The sequence below is a fragment of the Mangifera indica genome, chromosome 13 (genome assembly GCF_011075055.1).
Source record: "Mangifera indica cultivar Alphonso chromosome 13, CATAS_Mindica_2.1, whole genome shotgun sequence".
Taxonomy (NCBI): domain Eukaryota; kingdom Viridiplantae; phylum Streptophyta; class Magnoliopsida; order Sapindales; family Anacardiaceae; genus Mangifera; species Mangifera indica.
Window position 1 is genome coordinate 1,680,027 of NC_058149.1, and position 24,090 is coordinate 1,704,116.

Genomic DNA, 24,090 nt, shown 5'->3' on the forward strand with positions numbered 1-24,090 from the left:
TTTGGGAAGAAGCAAAGTAGTCTAGAAGGAACTTCTTCAAAACAAAACCCAAAAACTGCATATGCATTGATTCAGAAAGCATAAAACTCATATACCACCACCATAACCAAAAACCAATACTGAATCTGAGACATACCACACCCTATTGACTAAGTCTGAAAACAAGAAACATTAGCCAAAGATTAAGTGCACCATATAAGATCATAAAACATTTTCCTCATAAAGTTATGGTTACAGATCACAAAGCATCTGCAAACCACAATTACATAATAAAAAACTCACAATCATAGTTGTCAAAGGCGCACCTCAGGCACGTTTAAACGACACTTTACTCAAGGTGATGGCTACATCACTTTGAGTATGGTCAAGGCGACTAGTGGTTCAAAGGCGATCGCTTTTAGCGTTTTATCGATGCCTTGGAAGAAGCTTTAAGTATTGAAAAAGCTCGCTTTATTATCACCTAGGTTATCTACAACTAGATTGTCGCGTTATCGACAAATTTTGGATAGTTTTTGGCACAGTTTTAGGCTTTTAGGCAAGTTTTGGGCAATTTTCAACCTAATATGATAGTTATTGATAATTTCTAAGGTTTTTGGTGAGGTTTAAGGCTATCAAAGAAATTATTAAGAGATTGTTAACAAGTTTTACGTCTACCAAAGAGGTTAATTGAGAAATTTAAGATCGTCAGATAGATTTACTAATCCTATATAGATGATCATAAAAAAAGTCTAGACACGATAATTAATTGTTATCAGATCTAAGACTGTTAATGTAGTTATCGGTCAATTTTGTATTATTGATATAGTAACCAATAATTTAAATTTAATAGAAATAAAAAGAATTAATGAAATTTTTTAATTGCCTTTGGTAAAAAAACGATGTTTTCGTTTCATCCTTTTCACTTAGGCAATCGGATCTCTCGTTGCCTTTTGGCCTTTTTGGCCTTTGACAATTATGCTGACAATTCTTTGATTATTCCAATCAGAATGACAAGTTGTATCCAACTTGTTCTACAACATCTCAATGAAGAATAAAAAACCCCAGTAGCATGAACTAAAAACTACTACTCCAATGCCAATAGAAACAAAGAAGCAAAGCAACACATTCAACAGAAAAGTAGGCTGAATCTGAATAAATGATCATCATTATCATCAATGCTTTGTGAGTATCAACAGGCCCCATCTTTAAGCTCAATGTAGTGCCTCCAATTCAACTCAGCGACTGTGATTGAATACAGACAGAAAGCTGAAATTAAACTTGTTCAACAACAACTCAATTATGAATCACAGAATCATAATAGCAGGCCTGAATAATTTTTATTCCAATGGTAACAAATTCAGCAACACATTCAGCAGAAATAACCTAACACCAAATATATGGTCACCAGCGCTATCATTGCTTCACACTCTCCAAGTACCACTTATATGTATCAAAAAGTCCATCTTTAAGCAACGCATTCAGCAGCTGTGGGCACTGCGCCTCCATCGTTCAACTTAGCAGCCGAGTAGTTTTCTCTTCCTTTTTCTTTATAGTTTTTTTTTTTTTTTCTCAGTTAGAGAAAAGAACAGTTTCTTTCAGTAGGTGACAAGTCTATTTTAATTGAACCCAAGAAATTGAAATGCCATAACTTCAGATTTAAAACTGTCTCTATCTAAGCATTTACACACTCTTGTGGTTTCCACCACACAATTAGAGAAGTGATTTTGCCTGAGAAATCCCACAACTTCTGGTAGCAGAAAAATGAAAGTTGCTTTGATTTATGAACTGATCCAACGTTCAAGCTGTTGAGAAATCTACAGATCTAGCATTCAAGCTGTAGAGAAATCTAATATTTAAAATTAAAGTTTTGACTTACTTAGTATAATAATTGTAAGACCAGTCGTTATACCTAAAGTTTGACCTATTTAGTATGATTAGTTTCATTTTGAATGAGTGCTTCCAACTCATAGAAAGTCCACCTTACTCAAAAGAAAAAAAATCAACAGTTGTGGTGGTAATTTTTTTGTTTCTTCTTTTGAGTGCAGAGAATTAAATGTGAGGAAATAAAAATGCATTGAGAAAGTGGGCTTTCATCAAAAGACTTGATCTTATACATAAGCAATCATATTTCAAATCAAATTAGTCATAAACTGGTAAAACCTTCAAGGGAGGGTGAGGATCGGCTAGAAGAAGACTTTAATTCTTCTTTCGTTCGATCTGTGCATCAAGTGATGCACAAATCGATTAGAAGAAATAAATTTGTCCTATTGACAAATCGTCGGCCCACCTCTTATTAGCCGATAATTGGTTATCGTTCAAGAGAGAGAGAAGCGTCAGTATGGAGGTTGGCTAGTTTCAGTCACTAAAGGAGCAACAATAATGCAAAACTACAAACCCTAGGGGAGAAATGATTATTTTTCAAACCTTACATAAAGGAGAAAATGATAGATTTTTAAACTTAGAAAAAAAATATGACAGAACTTTAATTTTTTAAATTTTTATTAAATATTGATTTTACCCTTAACTCTAACTGAGATTTTTAACAAAAATTGACTTATAAGCTAGTGTTGAGGTTTTTGAAAGTTGGAGAGTAGAACTTGGGATTACATAAAACCTTGGGTGGGCAAAAGTCCTTTGGCCTAGTTTATTTCATCAAACCTTGAGTGGAAAATAGTCATTTGGTCATGATAATAATATTTAACTCATAAATTTCTCATAAACTGATAAAAGACAGCGGCAGAAAGAGATGAAGTCTTGTCTCATATTATTATCATGGCTTTGGCTACAAGACAAGATGAAATCTCGTATTTATGAAATCTTAGTTGGTTAATATATGTTCATATTTAAGATATGCTTCTATGACAAATCATAAGGAAAAAAACAAATAAAGGCAATCACATGCCCCCTTTCTGAACTCAAATGGAAAATCCATCCATCCTAACTTGAATTAATGTGATGTGAATTTGCTGAACAACCATGGTAACTTATCTGGGTTCAATTTGAATTCAAATTTAGATGAACTATCGTAAACCAAAAAAGTTCAAATTAATATTTTTAAAATTAGATCGATAACTGAATCGATTGTCTTACTTATTTATGATTCAATTAGTTCAATCGGTTTAACCAACGGATTCAACTTATTCTCAAATTATTATATATTTTTTTAATAGTATCAACATTTATCACTTTTATTAAACATAAAACATATAAAATTCATTAAAAGTAACTTTATACAATTATTAATAACAATAAAGTATATTTACTTCTTTAAAATATAAATTTTAATTCAATAAAATAAAAAAGTAATTTCAAATATGTTAATCTAACAATTAACATTTTATTACATAGATAAAAAAAATCAATTATAAATTTTATCATTAATTTAATAAACTCTTATAAATTTTAACTCTTTTAAGTTTTAATATAAAAAAAAACTTTGTAGTATTATGTAAATTTAGTTTTGTTAGTTTAAATTGACTTTTTTGGTTCAATAGATTTATTGGATTTGATTGAATTTTAAATTCGTCAATATATATAAAAACCGAACTGGAGTATAAATTAATTCACGGTTTAACTAATCAAATCAACAAATTCGATTTGATTTTAAAGACACTAGTTCTGATGTAACTAAGTCCGAATAAGAAAGTCATGGTTATTTAAATTAAAACTTTATTGTATATGCACCCTTTAAAATCCTTCCCTACACAACTTGAATTGATGTGACATGCATTTTCTCACCGAATGGATCTGGACCATTAACAATAGCAATGTTGGAGTGGAGGACCACCTTTGGTAGTATTCACTTGCCAAATTCTTAACATGTGTAGAAAGAGATGTAACCTGTCACTCTCCTGGGTCAATTTGTGAATAAAGGATGTTATTAAATATTTGATGATATGGGATTTTATAATGTGGGGTTGTTAAATATTTGACTAAGGGTTATATAAATATTATATCATTTTGTGTTATTTGATTTTTAATTATACAGAAGCTAAATTGATATTTTTTAAATTTTGTATTGTTTTTTCTATCGAATTTTTTAAAATATACTTATGATAGTTAATAAAACTTTAGAATTTATCTACTAATTAGAGTTAGATTCAAATCGAATCAACTTAGGCTCAAAATTTAACTCGATTTGAATTTGTTTAATTCAAATTCTAACCAAACGATTTGACTTATTTTTTTAAAACCAAACCAAACTCAAGTTAAGAGGGTATTCGACTTACTTCGATTCAATTTCACAATTCAAGTCAATAATTTAAATTTGTAGCTTAGTTCAAATTTTCAAACCCGATTTCATCACCAAATGATTCTATACTATTTTAATACAAAATTATTAACAAAATTCAACCAAAACGCAAAGGAATCAAGCTATTTCTCAAATTTTCAAAACCAGAAATACCCACTCCTAAAACACCCAAAATCTATACCAATATATTTAAATCTCTACAAGAGAAAATACTAAACATGATAAGAAATGATTTATTAACCTTTGGTGTCATTTTCGTTATCGGAAAATTGGTGAAAAGCTTGTGGAAGTCATAGGATCTCTATGTGCACAGTAAAGGTTTGAATATACGAGGTGGCAATGCGACTTTTCAAACCTGAAATGAATTTTAAGGGTCCTTCATGTATGGGCATTTTCATCATTGTATAAACTATTGGTTATATTCATTTAATATTAAAAAATTTAGTTAATTATATTTAGTTTAAATTAATTGTGATTAATTGAATTAATTTCCCTTAAGTTGTTTCACATTAATATTCAATTATACATTTCCTGTATATATAAATATATTCAATTAAAAAGTCCTAATAATTTTATACATACAACTAAGCTTTCACATGAGGCACATACCACAATTAGGGTTGGATTCGAACCGAGCTCGAGTTTGGTTTACATATAGCTGAGCTCGAGCTCGTCGTTATTAAAACATTATTAAAACAAATTACATAAAGTCAAGTTCGAACTTAGCTCGAATTCGGTTCGACTCATTTTTCGTTATTAAAACGACGTTGTTTTAATACATATTGGTTAAAACGATATTGTTTTCTATCAAAATTTTTAATTAAAAAATTTTTCGAGTAGCTCGAGCTCTACTAACCTCGTGTAGGGCTGACTCGTTCAAGCCAAGCTCGAACTCGAACAGGTTCGATTTGAGTATAGTCCTAACCACAATCAAAAAGGTAAGAGTCATAAAAGTACTTACATTTACCCTTTGACGACAAATTCATAACATCTTTTGTCAAAAATGTCAAGATTTTTTTGCTTGTTTCCACACTATTTTTTATCAAATTAGACAGTTTCATATTAAAGATAAAATATCACTTAATTATATAATATTATATTATTATTAATGCATATAAATATTTCATTATTTGTTAACGATAAATGAACATATTATGTTAATAGAATTGATTTTTTAATAAATTAAGAGATGTCAGAAATGGCTTTTAAATAATTTACATAAATTAATTTATGAAAAAGTTAGGGCAATTTCCGAGATTAAATTATATATTTATATAACTTATTTGGAAAAAAAAAATCATGGTAAAAACACCCTCGAAGTGGAACCTGACTTGTATTTGGTTGTGTTATTTGGTTTGAATTTGATTTGATTATATTTAGACAAAGCTCAAGTTCATCGAGTTAAAAAGTTTTTTGATTCAAGTTCAAATTTGAGATACTAACAGTTGACTCAATTATAAAAATTATATTTAAACCATATGATTTAAATTCAAGGTTAGAAAGAGATTTTAAGGTATAAATTTAATATTTTATTCGAATTGAGTTATAAGCTTGTGAGCTTGTCAAACTGACAAACAATAAATTTGAGCTCATCTCAAGAGTCAAACTTGAACAAGTAAAGCTCGAAAATAATTCAACGACAATCGAGCCACACTACAAGTGACCCGATTTGTTTGCAGCCCTAGTTGGGCTGCACAGACTAGTAAAAGATTGGCCCATCTTATATGATGTGTACTACAAATAAAGGGCCATTTGTTTGCGGGCAGCAGAGTAAAGCGGCCGAATTTTTTACCGTGGTCTAATCTCAAAGAGGACTTTGCATGCGGGCAAAATTCACAATGTAGTTTGAACAGAATGTGTAATATTATATATATATATATCTATTTTAAATATATAAATATGTATATTTTTATATATATTATCATATAATTTAGTATTATTTTATCATTAATTTAAAATTATTCAATTATATAATGACACATATAAATAAATATATATTTGTATACCTAAAAAGATATACACATAAATTTATTGTTTGATTTATGAGAATGCATGTGTTTCAAGAACAAATCAAATAATTGATGCATATTCAAATTATAACCATTAATAAGAGATATCATTAAAACATAAAAAAAGTTTTCAAACCTCTAAATCGAAACTAAATATTTTTTTACCTGATAACCTAAACTGATCCGATTGTATGCATATGATAATAGGCCAAATGACTTTCCCACCCAAGGTTTGATGAAAACATATATTCTCACTTTTTAAATTATTAATTTTAACGATCATTAAGTATTTAAATCATCTTATCCATGTGAGAAAATCAATCATTAGTTTTAACGATCATTAAAACGAATGATCATTATTATTTCTTTTATAATAATCCTCGTACCGGAACAACTTCAATTCTAAAGGAGCTTATGGTCGAGAGAATGAAGAAAACCTCCTATGCCCTAGTGCATTATTATTATTTCTTTTAGTTTTGGGAGATCTATCATGAGATTGCACTTTTAGTTTACAAAATTAACAGAACTCTGTCCTTTCTTTATAATATGTTTTGATACAACCCTTAAATCAAAATTGAAAAACGGACAGGCAAGGCAACATACTATTTCTTTTTTAATTCCCTAAATATGAACATATATTTACGAGCAAAGATTCTATAAATATGAGATTTCATCAAACATGTTGATTGTCTTGTAGCCAAAGCTGTGATAATAATATAAGCCATGATTCCGTCTCTTTCTTTCACTCTCTTTCATCAGTTTATGAAAAATTAACGAGTTAAGTATTATTATTATCATGACCAAATGACTGTTAGTTTTGATGAAGTGACATTCCTCACCTTTAAATTTATAGTTCAATCATTGAGATAAGGTGCATTAACTTGATTGAATCACGATCCGACTGTTTAATAGTCATGGTGAAATGACAATTCCATCAAGTAAACGGTGTCACCGGATAGTTATTGATAGAATAAACAATACCACTTAAGGGTTAAATCATGTCATCAAATGAGTAAATAGTATTATCACGTGAGGTGAATAGTATCACCAGAGGAACGAACAAACCAAACTCGAATTGAATTGTTAAATTAGAGCTCCAATTTGAGTTTGACTCGGTTTAAATTATAAAAAAAGATAATTATCATTGCCCTATTTAACCTAATTTGGAGTGAAAATGTCAAAATCACTTAATTCGCTTACCCTGGCGGTACATTTTTGTAGCCGTCTTCATCTCCTGCTTTTAAATTTTTGTACCTCCTCACCAAATCCACTCACCGAAATCCCCCGAAATTTTTTCAAGGTTTCTTCCAAACCTCCATGAAGACTCAAATTCTGGCTTGCCCTGCAAAATCAGAAAACTTTCAGAACAGATGTCAAAAATGGTAGCAATTATTAATAACCCCATCTACAAACAACATGTGAAACAAAAAACAAAGTGACCATGCGTAGAAATTTTCTGATGACTCAACGAACCCAAGAAATTGAAATGCCATAACTTCAGATTTAAAACTGTCTCTATCTAAGCATTTACACACTCCTGTGGTTTCTACCACACTATTAGAGAAGTGCTTTTGCCTGAGAAATCCCACAACTTCTAATAGTAGAAAAAATGAAAGTTGTTTTGATTTATGAATGATCCAACGTTCAAGCTGCTGAGAAATCTACAGTTGTGGTGTTAATTTTGTTTCTTTGTTTCAGTACAGGGAATTAAATGTGAAAAAAAAGTATTGAGAAAGTGGGTTTTGATCAAAAGAATTGATCTTATGCATAAGCAACTCTATTTCAAATCAAATTAGCTGGTTGAATCACTAGAATATCAACCCAATAGGTCAAATTTTGAGCATGAATCTCACTTACAATAACTAACGAAAAGAAAACCAGATTTTTTCTAAAATAATATAAAGATAAGTTTCATGCATATAGGCAGGCAATGCTAACAATAAATGGAGAAATCAGCAGGTGTATGGAATTCAAACGATTTCAAAATCATATTTTTACATGTCATAAAACTTAGAGGACATAGCCGTTTTCCTTGGGAAGGAAGAGAAGCATATGTAGATGTTACACAACTGCTCATTGGTCCAGTAATTTGTCATGTGCTAGTCTGAGACCAGAAATGCATACACGCACACAGCGTAAAGGAGATTATTTACGCTGTGCAACAATAGAAACCTGAAATAGCTGGAAGAAGAATACAGTCAATGAGACAATACTCCGAAGCTTGATGCCTTTTGTCCATTTCTGAATAAAAGTACCAACAAAGTGAGAAAATTTCATTCTCAAGCTCCCAACTAACTGGTTAGTTGATCAATAGGAAAAAAAATGAAAGTTAATAGTCTAGGCAAATGTAAATATATAAGAACTGCATGGAGGCCACCAAGTGGCACCTTGCAACCAACCTTTAACCACACTTGCATGCAAAGTTCAAGTACCAATTTCGTACTATAGCAAGAATTTAAAAGTCAGAAACATGATAAAAATTCAAAAACTAAAAGGGACTAATGAATCATTCAACACTGTTCTTGTTCTTAACAACAAAAAATAGTATATTACAGGGTAATGCTACCCATCATATAAGAGCAATTGCAAGGCCACCAAAAAAATTTTCCATTTGTCAAAAGGACAAAAGGTGAACCAAATCCACAATATTCATCATACTTCTCTCAAGCAGGGACAAGAAATAATTACCAAACTCCAATATAAAAGACTCTGCAACCATTAACAAGCCCACAAAACTGTAGACAGGCAAAGCTTAGGGACAGGACTAAAGGGCTTCTTTGTAATCAGAGTTTGAAAAATAAAGGTGTTACACAAATTCTATAAACTAGTAACTGTAATTTGAAACAAGTATGATTCTCTAACATACGTATGTAAGAAACATACAGCATTCTGCTAAAAAGTTTGCACCTATTTGCTTCTCATAACCTTTGGACTTGGCAGACACAGAAATAGGAACTAATGGTGCAGGAAGGTTACCAAGCTTCATATGATAATCAGGAATTGTAGCTAGCAAACCTATCACCCCTTGAATATGGATTTCTATGGCCAAAGTATAAGACTGAACTAGAATAAATCAAACAAGATTGCAACGTTTTCAGTTTTCAGTTATATATAATGCATATGACTATCCAGTCTAATGAGGTACTGTTGAAATGGCTGAGTACAGCGCCTCAATGAAGAATAAAAAACCACAGTAGCACAACTAAAAAACTATCACTCCAATGCCAATAAAAACAAATAAGCAAAGCAACACATTCAACAGAAAAATAGGCTGAATCTGAAAAAAATCAATGCTTTATAAGTATCAACGAGATTCTTTAAGCTCAATTTAGGGCCTCCAACTCAACTCAGCGATTGTGATTGAATAATTCAAAGTACAAATAGTAAACTGTAGTAAACTTGTTCTACAACAACTCAATTATGAATCACAGAACCATAATAGGAGACAATAACTTTTATTCCAATGATAACAAGTTAAGCAACACATTCAGCAGAAATAACCTGACTCCCAATATTTGATCACCACTGCTATCATTGCTACACATTCTCCAAGTACCACTTGTATGTATCAACAAGTCCACCTTTAAGCTCAATCTTTGGCCTCCATCCCATGTCCGCCAGCTTGGAACTGTCCATCAACTTCCTTGGCGTCCCATCCGGCTTCGAAGAATCCCAAACAAGCTCTCCCTCAAATCCCACAACCTCCTTCACCAACTCAGCCAACTCCTTAATAGTCACCTCCTTCCCGCTACCCACATTCACATGTTCCAAACCTCCATAATTCTCCATCAAATACACACACGCATCCGCCAAATCATCCACGTGCAAGAATTCCCTCAATGGACTGCCACTTCCCCACACTACCACTTCTTTAGCTCCTTTAACTTTAGCTTCGTGAAATCTCCGCATCAATGCGGGCAATACGTGAGAATTTTCGGGATGAAAATTATCGTTCGGTCCGTACAAGTTCGTAGGCATCCCCGAAATCGCGTCAAAGTTGTATTGAATCCGATACGCTTGGCACATTTTAATACCAGCGATTTTAGCCACGGCGTACCACTCGTTAGTCGGTTCTAACGGGCCAGTCAACAGCGCCGACTCGGGAATCGGTTGCGGAGCGAATTTAGGGTAAATGCAAGAGGAGCCGAGGAAAAGGAGTTTCTTAACGCCGTGACGGAACGAAGAATCGATGACGTTGGTCTGGATTTGGAGATTGATGGCGATGAAATCGGCGGGGTAAGTGTTGTTGGCGTGGATGCCGCCGACTTTTGCGGCTGCAAGGATGACATAATCCGGCTTCTCCGCGGCGAAGAAAGCGTGGACATCGGATTGACGAGTTAGATCTAGCTCGGCGTGGGTGCGAAGGATGAGGTTAGTGAAGTTGAGTGAAATCAATTTGCGGACGATGGCGGATCCGACTAGGCCGCGGTGGCCGGCGACGAAGATCTTGGCGGATCTGTCGGAGAGAAAGGAGGAGGAGGAGTCTGTAGAGAGAAGAAGAATAGAGTAAGTTAGGAAGTGAAGATCTGAGGGAATGAGAAAAGTTGAGAAGATTTTTCTAGGGAAACAGACAGAAAATTAATAAGAAAGAGATCTAATTTACCGGTATTTGGTGCTCCCATGAGTGAGGTGAAAGACTGAAGAGAAGGGAGACTTTGCAGACGCCAATTCCGGTATCGTTAGGTTCGATATTTTTTAGAACATCAGAAGAGTTTAGTTTTAAGGTCCAAAAGACTTGTTTACACCAAAGGTATATTGGAAACCAAAACTCATATCTTCTCATTTTTTAAAATTAAAATACTTATTTATCTCTTAATTTTTTAATATTTTATTAAATTTAATAATAAAATCGTTATTTTATTTAAAATATTAAACAATTATAATTTTATTTTATTCTCTCATCTTTCAATTTCGAAAACTAACAACTTTATCATTGTTTAAATATTTGTAATTTTTAAAAATGACTATTTCGTCTCACATATAAGTTTTTTTTTTTTCTCCTCTCTTCAACCACCACTTCATCTCCGGTCGACAGCTTCCTCTTCCCACTCTCACTATCAGAATATTTTAGTCAGTCGTCTAGGGAGGTCATGCAACAGAGACAACATAGAATCGTCGTCTCTTCATTAGACCTCTCCGTCGGGAAAAATCATCGACCTTCCTCAATAAAGAGATTTGACAAAAAAATAACGTCTCTTCATTGACTCTGAGGCACGTCCTCCAATGATAGTCTGCCAAACTATTCAGATGGAGAGGGTGGAAAGAGGAAGCCGCCAGTCGAAGACGAAGTGGTGGCCGGAGAGGGGAGAAAAGAGTAAAACTAGAAATGTTTAGGAGGAAATGAAGTTGGTAGTTTTCAAAATTTGGAAGAAAAATGAGATAAAATTATAATATTTTTAATATTTTTAGTAAAATAATAATTTTACCCTTAACTTTAACAAAATATTTTAATAGAAATTGGATGATAAGTGAGTATTTGGATTTTAAAAATTAGCAAGTATGAGTTTGGATCTTCACTATATCTTGGGTGGGAATAAGTTTTAAGTAAGAGTAGAGTAGTACTAATAAATAGTATGAATAAATTTATGTATAAATCATAGGCCAAAAGACTTATTCCCACTCGACGGTTTGATGAAAACTCAATCTCTCACTTGCTAACTTTTAAAAATTCAAGTACTAACTCATCTGTTAAAATTTACTATTAAAGTTAAGAATAAAAATATTATTTAATTAAAAAAAGCGTAAATTTATCACATCCCCCCTCCCCCCTCCCCAAACCTTTTTTTTAGTGTAAAAACTAAGAGTTTTTCTCTACCGAAAGTTTAAAAAGTGATTATTTCTTTTTAGGGTTTTGAAATTATCCTCATCTCTGATAATAGTGAAGGTTTTAAAACCTTATAGGAAAATTGTCATTTTTCAAACTTTAAGTGGAGAAAAATTATTAATTTTTAAACTAAAGAGAGAAAATATGATAAATTTTTTTGTTTTTTAATATTTTTAACTAAATAACATTTTTTCTCTTAACCGTAATAATGAATTTTAATAAATTAGAGAGTATTTGAGTTTTTGAAAGTTAGCAGATAGAAGATTAGGTTTTCATCTAACCTTGGGTGGGAATGAGTCTTTTGGTGTAAATTATAATATATCATAAAGTAATTGAGTAGTATTTTATTTTTAATTCAAAATTATTTAATTATATGATGATATATTACCATTTATGTATATGTTTGTGCATAATATTTGTATATATAATTTTATTGTTTTAGTAACTGCTCTTGTATTCAGTTGGAATAAAAAATAATTCAGTTCGAACTAAAGCTACTTCAAATTTAGTTCAAATAAAAGTAATTTTACTCAAATTTAATTTAAATTTATAATTTTAATCATTAACTCGAATTCATTATTCTTATTTATAATTTAAATTATAAATATTTAAATGAACCAAGCTTAAAGGTGACAGGGAAAAACCCAAATGTGTTTGCCCCAGGTCCGACCCTGATTGGGACCCGATGGGACATGCCAAATCTCATGAAGGGATTAGGCCCAATTTTGAGTGGCCCAACTTAAACCTTTAGCCCAATTTTACATTATTTAACCCTAACATTAGTTCATATAGATCTTGACACTCTTACAATATTAAGTACATATATAATATATCATCGTATAATTATATAATATTTTATTTTTAATTTAAAATTATTTAATTATATAATAATTATCATTTATGTGCTTATATTTATTGAATAATGTTATGTGTACCTATTTTTTTGTATATAATTCATATTACAGATGATATGTCATTACGTAATTAAATATTATTTTATCTTTAATTTAAAATCACTCAATCATATAATAACACATTATCTATATATACGAATTGTATATAAAAAATAAGTATACATAGTTTTATTAATATTCATTAGAGTTTGATTCAATCCAAGCTATTTAAGTTCGAATTCAAATTTAGATTAAACCATTCAAGTTTGAATAAAAAATTGAACCATTTTTCATAAAACGAGTTAAATTTGAACCTATTTGGATTAAATCTAAAATGAATTATTTTCGAATCTTAATTCATCAATTTTGAATCAATTTCGAATTGAGTCTTATTCAAGTTTAACTCATATTAAGTCTAATAATAATATTCATCTTCCTCAATTGTGACATAAACAATAATCATGGATAAATGTTACTTTTCAAAATTTGAAAACTTTAAACAAAAATAAAATTATTAGTTTTTAAAACTTAAGAAAAAAAATAACAAATTTTATATTTTGTTAGTATAAACAATTAAATAACCATTTTATTATTACTTTTAATAGAAAAAATTAATAGAAGTTTAGATTTTTAAACTATCACATATATGATTGTAAATTTCATCTAAAATTTGGGTGAAAATTAGTATTTTCCCATACTTTGTGTAAAGGGCGGCCAGAGGGTCTTTCTTTGGGAACCTAGGAAGCTTCCTTGCCATATGCAAAGTAAAGGCATATGGGCGTCAAGGGTCAAGAGTCAAGGGTCAAGCTTCCTTCGGGGGGGATTGTAATAAGCGACAAACCCCAAAATAAAATTTAGATGGGTTAAGATTTGAATAATATTAAAAATATAAGGGAATTAGTAAATGGTTAATCAAATTTAAAAATATTTATACAAATTTTAGGGTTTTATTAATATTTTATTTATAATATCATTTCAAAAATTAAAAAAAATCAAAGTTAGGAGGGCAATTGACCCTGATCCCTTTATATCGTCATTAATCTAAATCTACAAAACTATAATCAATCGACGGGAATCAACTATAACATTCATAATATACATAACTGTTTTCGAAAATTTCCTCTATCATTGGATTATAATGATCTTCATCTCAATAACTCTTGAATCATTAGATTATAATATATTAACAACGACATTTCTTTCCATTGTATTGTTTATTCAAATATTAAAAACAAAAGAAAAAAATAAAGAAGAAAAAAAAAAGGTCATATGTAACCTTTAATGGATGATGAAGGGTGTTTATGGATTTTGAAATTGAGGCTCATCCTCTTGTTTGTAGAACAATATTATGTGTATTCAGTTTTAAGTACTTAATTAAGTATTAAGTGATTTATTATCGTAATTAAGTGTTATTTTATTTTAAATTTAAAATAATCGAATCGTGTAATAATATATCATCTGAATACTCAATTAGATATGTAAAATTAAATATACATAGTTTTATTATTTTTTTGTATTATGGTTCGAAAGCATTTGGAGCCCCAAACTTCATTGAATAAAGGCAAAGGCTAGATACAATTCTTCGAAAACAATAGGCTACCAATAAAGCAAGATCACTAGGCCTTTTTGTAAAGAGATTTGAAATGTTGGAGAAAAATAAAGTGAAAAAAGATACAAGAATATATGAAAATAGTGAAAAAAAAGAAAGAAGGAAAAATAAAGGTAAGGCTAAGAATAATAATAATATGACATCTTATGAATTGTCTCATACAATAATACTTTTTGTAATAAAATTAATCGTAAATATTAATATATTATCATATAATTAAGTGATTTTAAATTGAAAATAAAATAACATTCAATACATGTATGGATGGATTTAACTCAAATCAAATCCGAACAAAAGACATAAGTTTGACTGGAATCTAGAAAATTTAGTTTAAGTTCACTCAAGCTAGCAATAAGAGTATTACAAAACTTGTTAGAAAACGCTAGAGATGAAAATGAAGAATTGTTATAGAAAACCGAAGAAAATGAAAAGTTACAAAAAAAATATGTACGGATTTCAGTGAACTCAACTCAAATGTAACCCTAACTCGAGTTTAACTCGTTTGAGTGAGTCTCAACTTGAATCTTAACCCTAAATACATATAAGGTAAGACGATTGGCCTCATGAGAGTAATATTATGAATGCATATTTTTAAGTATATAATTAAATATATAAATAATATATCATTATGTGATTGAATATTATTTTATTTTTTATTCAAAATCATTCATTATTTAATAATACACTATTTAAATAATTAATAATATATATATATATATATATATATATATATATATATATATATATATATGTAGATTTATTGAACTTTTTAAGGACAGGTTTGGACCCTCACCAAATTGTTTTTTTGTATATATCGAATCAAAGAGATTGCCTTCTCATTGTTTCTTTTACATGCTTTGTCTCAACTTTTATCTTGGTCATATGGTATCATTTCTTCCTAAGCAGTAAGTACAATGGATACAATGATAAGGTCAAAAGACACATTCTCATCCAAGGTTTAGTATAACTCAAATCGATATATGTTAAATATTAAAAATTTAAATTTTTATTTACATAATATTAAAATTAATAAAAATAGTTAGTTTAAGAGATAAAATCATAATTGAAATAATAATATATTAAAAATAATAAAATATTATCTATTTATCTCTTAAATTTAATAAACTTACAATTTTTTTCAAAATTAAAGTTTAAAAAATCACATTTTTTCTCTACCAAGTTTTGCATTCTCATTGAGTTTCTCTAGCCCTCTCTCCTCTTGACAAGCTTATCTCCCTCCAATAACCATTTCTCCCTTCTCCCTCTTCTCTGACGTCTTCGTCTCTAATGAAGATGAGTCATTTTCATTATCTAACAAAGACACCACACACCTTGAGAAGAACTAACTTCGAAAAAGAGGACACACTAAAAAGAAAGAGATATTGCCTGAAGATCATTAAAGAAAAAATGTATCTGAAATATTAGAAACCCTAACAAAAAAATGTTATTTTTGAAAACTAATGAATTTAACTAACTTTAATAACTTATAAATGGATATATAAATTTTTGAAAGATAAAAAATAAAAATTTGAAAAAAAAAAAACTTTGGGTGGGAATAAGTCCTTTAGCCTAATAAATAAAATCCCAAATGTTATCCGACTCCTTAGAGTTATTAGATCTGACAAAATCATCATACCTTATTGTCAAAACTCAATTCGAATTTAAATTAAACTAAATTAAATCATTTTAATTCCAAATTTATTCTTACTTTTTCTAAATGTTAAAACTCAACTCTAAATTTGAATTCAACCTTTTGCCACAGTCTTATATATTCTTACATTTATTTTTAATTCAAATTTTTAAAGAATTTTTAATTAAAATTAAAAAGACAATAATAAATAATAAAGATAATCTCAGAGAATGATAATTATTAATCCATCCAATAGAAACAAGTTTCATAACATTACATCAAAATAAAATAAAATCAAACCCATTTAATTATAAAAACTAAACACTCGAGTAACGGCAACATGTCTCGCTGTGACACACTGAGAAGCTGACACCTTCATTCAAATTGTAGCGACACAAGGACAAATGGCCACGCTGCTCCCACCGCAAACGTCCTCCGCCGCGGCGTCCACTTCCTTCCAGCACCGTTCAGTCACTTTAGCAGGTGTGCGCACTGCGCATCCAACTTTCAACTTCGCAGGCGAGTAGTTCTTGTACACCATTATTCCACCACCTGGCAGGCTTTGCTTTACCACAGTCTCACATGTGTACCTCTCCATGTCAGCACATTCCATGGCCCACCATTGGGTCCCGCTGTTGCACGTGACGGCTACGGAGAACTCACGTGATTGAAAACATGCAAGGACCTTCTTGACCAACGGCTCAAATCTCACGGACCATGGGTCAAACCCCATGGCCTCGTAGCTCGCGTAGCTAAAACCATCCTCTGGGGTCACGTGCACCGTAGAGTACGCTGCACCGTCAATCCCGTTCATAGAGTATCCACAGGGATCAAACTCGAAGTCGCAGATCACGTGACTTGGAATAATATCATTAATCCCGGACAGTTTCGTCATTTCACCAGCACCAGCCGAGTTTTTGAAAAACACGGCGGCTTTCTTCTCGTCCAACCCAGTCATGCACATCTCAATCGTCACCACGTCGTCCGATGACTTCTCCTTCGCAGCCGAGTAAATGTGCCAGTTACGACTACCAGAGTTCGGATCGCCGTTTATCACATAAGCCTCAACTTCCTTTAAGGAACTGAAGTACTCGTTCAAGGCGGAGACTTCTTCGGAGAAGCTCCGATGAGGGGCAGGTTGCCTATTTGGGAAAATGAAACTGCCACGGGTGTACTTAACAGAGGAAACATCGAGTGAGAGTGCCTCAGTGAGTTTGAGAATCTGGGGGGTCGAGTTAAGCAGTTTGGTTGTCCCACAAGTTTTGAGGATTATCTTTAGTGGGTAGACGAAGAGGCTCGACTCGGATAGAACGTAAGAGTCGAACTCAGAGTTGGAGAGATGAGAAACAATGGTGCATTGGGCGAGTTCGAGAATTGAGTCGAGTTGGGAACGAGTCAGAGCTCGGAGACCAATCCCAGACGGGTCGGTGAAAATTGGAGCTGGAGAGAAAGTTATCTCTAAACGTTTTTCAAAACCTTCGAATCCGATTGGTGAAGGAGGAGAAGAAAGAGAATCAATCGCCATTGCTGAGAGTTTCTTTTATTAAAATTCTTTAGTCGTTAATGTTTTTCAAGGTTCGAAATCAACAAGGAAAACAGAAGAAGAAGACAGGAACACAGAGAATGAGAAAAACCTAGTCTACGGGAAATGGCATCGTTTGGATAGGAGAATATCAGGATGGCTTCCTCACGCACTGCAAATAAACAACAAGAAACATTAACACAAAGAAAAATGAAAGAAAGAAAGAGGATCGAGAAAGTTTCGATTTTTACGTTGGAGTAAGCAGCAGAGCGGAACTTTTCGATGCCACCGTTAGGACGAACGTCTTCAATGCTGTAACCGAGGGGAGCTTCGTATTGAATAGAATTGTCACTACTACTACTATTGGACTTCCTCTTCCCACCTTTGGTCTCCATTACAACATTCAGGCTTCTTCTCTGCTTAAACCCTAAAAACAAAACCAGAGAACAAAATCTTAAAAACAGAAACAAATCAAGAAAACAACAAGAACCCGATGCGAAAAACAAATGGTTGTTGTTCAGATCATCAAAAGATTAAGGAAGCATATACTCACAATTCTCCTGTAAATTAAAAAAGAAAAACGATTCTTTTTTCCTTATTAGGGACGAAGACTCTAGAAACAATGAGAAAAGGCAAGAAGGCGAAAGAGAAAAAGGAGGAGACGGTTACTAAGCTGTTTTAGAATAGGGTCTGCGTGAGCAGAGAAAGGCGGAAAAGGAGAATTTATAGGCTAAGAGTGGCGGTAGGTTAAAAGAGGCGTGGCAATTGGGCGAATTTATTTTGCGTTATAGAATTCAGGCTGGATTTGAGAAGTACACGTGGCGGCTATTAAGGGCATTTAATTCTGTGACTTGCCTGGTTCTGTGCCACATTTGGCAACACTCACCGGCAGAAAAGAGCTGTTGTTGCCTACCACTTATTTCTACGCGTGAGAGTCACTCTCTCACAGTCACAAATATGGTAAATTAAATTAATTTCTAAAATAATTTATAAAAAAATATTTAATTTTTTTTTTCAAAATGGTTTTATATATAATACAATCTTATCTTTTAATATATATTGAGATTTTTCTATAATTTCGTTTATACATTCTTTGGATTAAGAATTAAAATCTAAGAAAATTATACATGAATAATTAATAAAATATACTTTGTAATTCACAATACTTTTGTATGCCTAGATACGCGACACAATACAATTGATAAGACTTTTTTACATGAACCGATAAATATAATTTAGAATTTTATATAAAATAAATTACAATAATAATGATAAAAATAAGTTAATCAATTATATTATATTATTTGATACGATAAAAGATGAAATTAATGTGGTGAAAGTTGGACGTAAACACATTGTGTTTTTTAAAATAATTTAGTTCATTATTCGAGAAACTATGTTTATGATTATATTACTAGTAATTATAAAAAAGTATTTTGACATATTTTGAACTAAAATTGTAGACTTGTTGGATTTATTCGAAAGTCCTCACTCCAATCTTAAAATAATATTTATCTATTATATAAGTTGTATATCTGATTTATGTATCTCTTTTTTTTTAAACTCATGCTCTCTTGTTTTGACATATTTCACCCTTACCACTCTTTTTAGGTGTTATAATTAGGCTTGGATATGATCTGAGTCAGTTTGATCTTGAAAGTTAATTCAGATCGATTTAGTTCAACTCAAATTCACTTGAGTCAAGTTTAAACTGAAAGATTTGACTCAATTTTTAAATTGAGCTAAATCGGGTTAGGAGGTGTTCAACTCAAATTCGATTTAAATTAGTAGTTCAAATTTGTGATTCGATTTGGTTTGAATTAATGACTCAAATCAACTCAAATTTACAGTTCAAATTTATGACTTGATTCAATTTGAATAAAGAAATTTGAATATTATTTGAGTAAAACGACATTGTTTTGTTAATGAACTACGAATTCAAGTCACGAATCTAAGTAATACGTTTAAATCATTAATTTAAACTACTAAATCGAGTCAAACTTAAACCAAATCAAACTGAGACAATAGGTGTTCAAATTAAATTCGGTTTGTATCCTACCCTAGTTACGAATCTAAGTAATACATTTAAATCATTAATTTGAGCTACTAAATCGAGTCAAACTTAAACCAAATCGAACTGAGCCAATAGGTGTTCGAATTCAATCAGATCTGTATCCTCCCCTAGTTATAATCTTATCAGTTACATTCTAAATTCAAATTATAATAATAACTTGTTAATCTGTTACACACTCTAGATAAGATAATGATCAATACTTGAGCAAACAGAAAGTTTATGCTCTTTATGAGTAACATAAAAGAAATGCTAACCAATAGATTCTATTCTCCAAACAAAAAGATATATTTTTGTAAGTCAAGATACGAACTACTACTTCTAAAACTAGAAGTTTCTCCATAAGTTACTCCACGATTGAAGTTTACCGTATAACAATAATTAAAAATATTTTCTTGTCATCATTTATCATCATATTCATAAATAATTTTTTTTAAAAGACTTTTAGATAAAAAAATAAAACGTTAGTTTATAATCACACTTTATTGAAAATTTAAGAAATTATTATTTAGCAAATAAAATTATATATATAAACAAATATTTCTAATTTATATATATATATTATAATGGTAATTCGTGATTTTTATTTTTTTTTTCTTAGTTAAAATCTCTCAGTCAAATGCTGATTTATTAAAATTATATAAATAAATTTGTATAATTTATTTATATATATATTATTATTTTTATTTAATTAGCTTGGCTTTTTGAAGTGGATAAAAATTAATTTATACAAAATAAATCTAAATTTAGAAAATATTAATAAAAATATTGTTAAAACCAAATAACATATTTCTGTGTACGGAGTATATGCAAATTCCCAAAAGCGCGTGATACCTCTTCGCCAAATTGTCTCTTAAAGTGGCCAGAAGTGCATGAATTTTGTGTGGTTCCGTTGACACATTTTGCTAAGGTTAATGAGATGACTATTTACACATCATTTCAATATCTCTTTATATATTCGAATGATATATTATCATATAATTATATATTATTTTATTTTTAATTTAAAATTATAAAATATTTTTTAATGATAATTTAAATAACAAAGAAGAAAGATGTTAAACATAAAAGTTTAAAATCTCATTAATGATAAATTAAGATTAAACTTTAAATTAATTATTATAAAAAAAAAAACCTCTAAATTAACCTATTGTAGTATCAAATCTTGAAAAGATGACCCAACTTAAATAAGATTTCCTCATTAAAAAAAAGTCAAAGGACTATTTCCTATTAAGTTTTAGTACAATCTCAAAAGTACATTCACAATAATTGAAAAACTCAAATACCCACTCATGAACTAATTTATGTTAAAATTTTTCAGTTATAGGTAAAGTAAAATCATCATTTTATCAATAATATTAAAAAATATATAATTTTATCTTATTTTTTCTCTTGGGTTTTGAAACTAGTATATTATCCCTCACGTCAACTTTGAAAAGTAACTTTTTTCCTCTAAATTCCTAAGGTTTTCTTTCATGTTCAACAACGATGACAGTGGTTGTTATTGTCTCCACCTTCAGAGCTCCAATGTCAACGAAGAATGACCTTTTGACGTCCAGAAGTGTCGTCCTTTGTTGATGTCAGAGCTTTGAAGGAAGTAAAGGTGAGTAAGAGGGATTTTTTTTGGGGGAGGGGGGGAATATTACTTTTTAAAGTTTATGTTGAGGTGGAATACAAGTTTTCAAAATTCAGAGAGAAATGAGATAAAATTATATATTTTTTAATAGTACCCTTATCTATAACTAAAAATTCTAATTGAAATTAGCTCATAAATAGGTATTTAATTTGAAATCTCAAAATTAATTATTCACTTTTTAGAATATAAGTTTGAAAGCAATATAAAGAGCAATATTACGCATATTAACTTTAAGTATACAAATATATATACACTTATACATATCATCATATTATTGAATATTGTTTTATTTTTAATTCAAAATCACTTAATTACATAATAACACATATAAGTAAGTACACATAATTTTATTAAAACACAAAATACTTGTGATGAAAAACATAAATAATAATAAAAAAAAGAAAAGATAAATAGTTAAATTTACTTCCATAACTAGTATTTAGAGACTCAATAGTTAATTCCAACAAATCATCATGTTGATATTGTCATGGTTAAAATGTGATTGAATGATTTTAAATTAAAGATAAAGTAATACCCAATCACATAATGACATATTATTTATGTACCCAAATTATATATCAACTCTGTGTGTGTGTGTGTGTGTGTGTGTGTATATATATATATATAACATCACTCAAATTTTATTCTCAATATGAGATTTTTATAATTAAGTCTTAGATAGAGTGAATTATTAAAGTGTCTTTGTATGAAATGGTGTTTTTTTTTTTTATGTGAACCAAGCTATTTGCAAAACATTATCCAACATTTGTATATGAAATACAATAAAACTGTATATACCCAGTTTTGAATATTTAATTGAATGCACAAATTATATACCATAATCTGATTAGTGATTTAAATTATAGATAAAATAATATACAATCATATGATAATATATCATCTATATATTTAATTAAATACTCAAATAATTATACATATAACATTGCCCCATGAAATATTTTTCTCTTATTATTGGCACTCCTATGTTTGCTTTGTCCTAATGCATGAAAGCTAATAATGCACTATTTTAACATAAAGATTTGATCCCAAGACAATCTTCATTATAAAATTCAACAGTCTCAATAAAAAGATCAACAACTTTATATTATATAAAGGTAGCCAAGTCACTCTCCTCTTTATGCTCTAGGAGGAAAACAAAAAGAGAAATTAATTCAAGCATTACAAAATTAATGCTCCAAGTTCAATAGCAATACAACAAGTAGTACTTGCTTTGTCCTTCTTCAAAATAATATTAATTTAATCTGTCACTAAGTTAGGGTTTTGGATTTATCTATATATAAAATTTGTGAATAAAATTTTGTCTCTTATGGAAGAGTCAAAATGGGGTTTTTCTTTTTTGGCATGCCCATTGCTCAAGAAATAATCTAGCCAATTGCTTTTGATTTTATACCAATAATTGACATGGGCTTGCCAAATTTTATGTGTTTTTGGTTGGCATGATTTGTGGGGTTCATGGCATCCTCATGGGCACATACTCAGCACCCACTAATTAGACATTTTATGGATTTAAATAGAAACTAATAACATAATATTATAAGAGTATTAAAATTATGTATATTCAGTTTTAGATATCAAATTAAATATTAGATAATATGTTATTAATTAATTAAATAATTTTAAATTAAAAATAAAATAATATTTAATCATATAATAAAATAAAATTTAAATACCAAGTTAGATATTTAAAATTGAATAAAATTAGTAGATAATAGTTTAAGAATATACTTTAAAAATTAATTGGTTTTTATTTCTTCCTGTATCTTTTGGAGTTATAGTTAATCCTCAACTTATGGTGGATAAGTTGGTGAAAAGTGATTTTATATATAAATTTAAAAAATTTGATATATTTTATAACGAGATTTTTTGAGATGCAATAACTTGATTTGATTCAAACTTGATTTACAACCTAATTTTAGTCATATTAAATAATTATTAAAATAGCGATATTTTATCCATTATTGGGTTAATCCAACATTATTTTGTCAATAAATTAAAAAAATAATGTTATGTGTACCTATTTTTTGTGCATAATTTATGTATACAGTGATATGTCATCATGTAATTAGGTAATTTTAAAACATGTGTTATCATATGATAAAAAAACGTTCAATCACATATAATATCTTATCTGTGTACATAAATTATGTACAAAAAATGGGTACACATAGTTTTATTGAATAAAAAAACGTGAATCAAGTTTCGAATTTCAAACTAAGGGTTCAAACCGAATTTGAATTACCTTTAACTTTAACTTGACATATTCAAGCCACCCAGTTTCATTTGAACCCATGTCCACCCCTATAGATCATTCACTTGAAACGCACTTATAGTTATTAAAAGGTGCTAAGTTTCACAAGCTCACTTAGTGGTTGGAACCATGGACATGGAGCTTTTCTCGCAGCTTCACATGAACCCACTCCCAAGTTTCTGAAAACAAAATGTTTTTCTCTGTGCATTCTACTGTAATTTCTACTTCTGATTTATCTTTGGAGTGGCAGGGAACCTTTACCTCTGTGGATTCTCTTAAACTTTCTTCGATTTTGTATTTTTCATGCAAATTCGAGTCTTCTGTTTCCTAGCCATCAGCTCTTGCAAATTTGAGCCCAACCAAACCTGTATTCAAGCTTGATTCTGCTTGAATAAG

The 24,090-nt window shown here is 30.2% G+C and overlaps 2 protein-coding genes across 10 annotated transcripts; both read right to left on the bottom strand.

The window, feature by feature from the left end:
* Positions 1–7,224: 7,224 nt before the first annotated feature.
* LOC123195028 (putative GDP-L-fucose synthase 2) lies at positions 7,225–11,003 on the bottom strand. Of its 9 annotated transcripts, none has more exons than XM_044608588.1 (4): positions 10,844–11,003; positions 9,742–10,724; positions 8,413–8,421; positions 7,225–7,582 (listed from the first exon to the last, which is right to left on the bottom strand). In XM_044608588.1, exons 1-2 carry the CDS (start codon positions 10,860–10,862, stop codon positions 9,778–9,780), a joined length of 966 nt encoding a protein of 321 aa, XP_044464523.1. In that variant the 5' UTR covers positions 10,863–11,003; the 3' UTR covers positions 7,225–7,582; positions 8,413–8,421; positions 9,742–9,777. The 9 variants fall into 9 exon arrangements, 4 of the variants coding, with proteins under 4 accessions (XP_044464523.1, XP_044464521.1, XP_044464522.1 ...); XR_006497371.1 differs by having other exon boundaries at positions 8,311–8,421; XR_006497368.1 differs by having other exon boundaries at positions 8,239–8,421.
* A 5,405-nt stretch (positions 11,004–16,408) lies between these two features.
* Positions 16,409–18,431, bottom strand: LOC123194357 (S-adenosylmethionine decarboxylase proenzyme-like). The gene is made up of 3 exons (XM_044607539.1): positions 18,272–18,431; positions 17,970–18,145; positions 16,409–17,890 (listed from the first exon to the last, which is right to left on the bottom strand). Exon 3 carries the CDS (start codon positions 17,719–17,721, stop codon positions 16,576–16,578), a length of 1,146 nt encoding a protein of 381 aa, XP_044463474.1. The 5' UTR covers positions 17,722–17,890; positions 17,970–18,145; positions 18,272–18,431; the 3' UTR covers positions 16,409–16,575.
* Between the last annotated feature and the right edge of the window lie 5,659 nt (positions 18,432–24,090).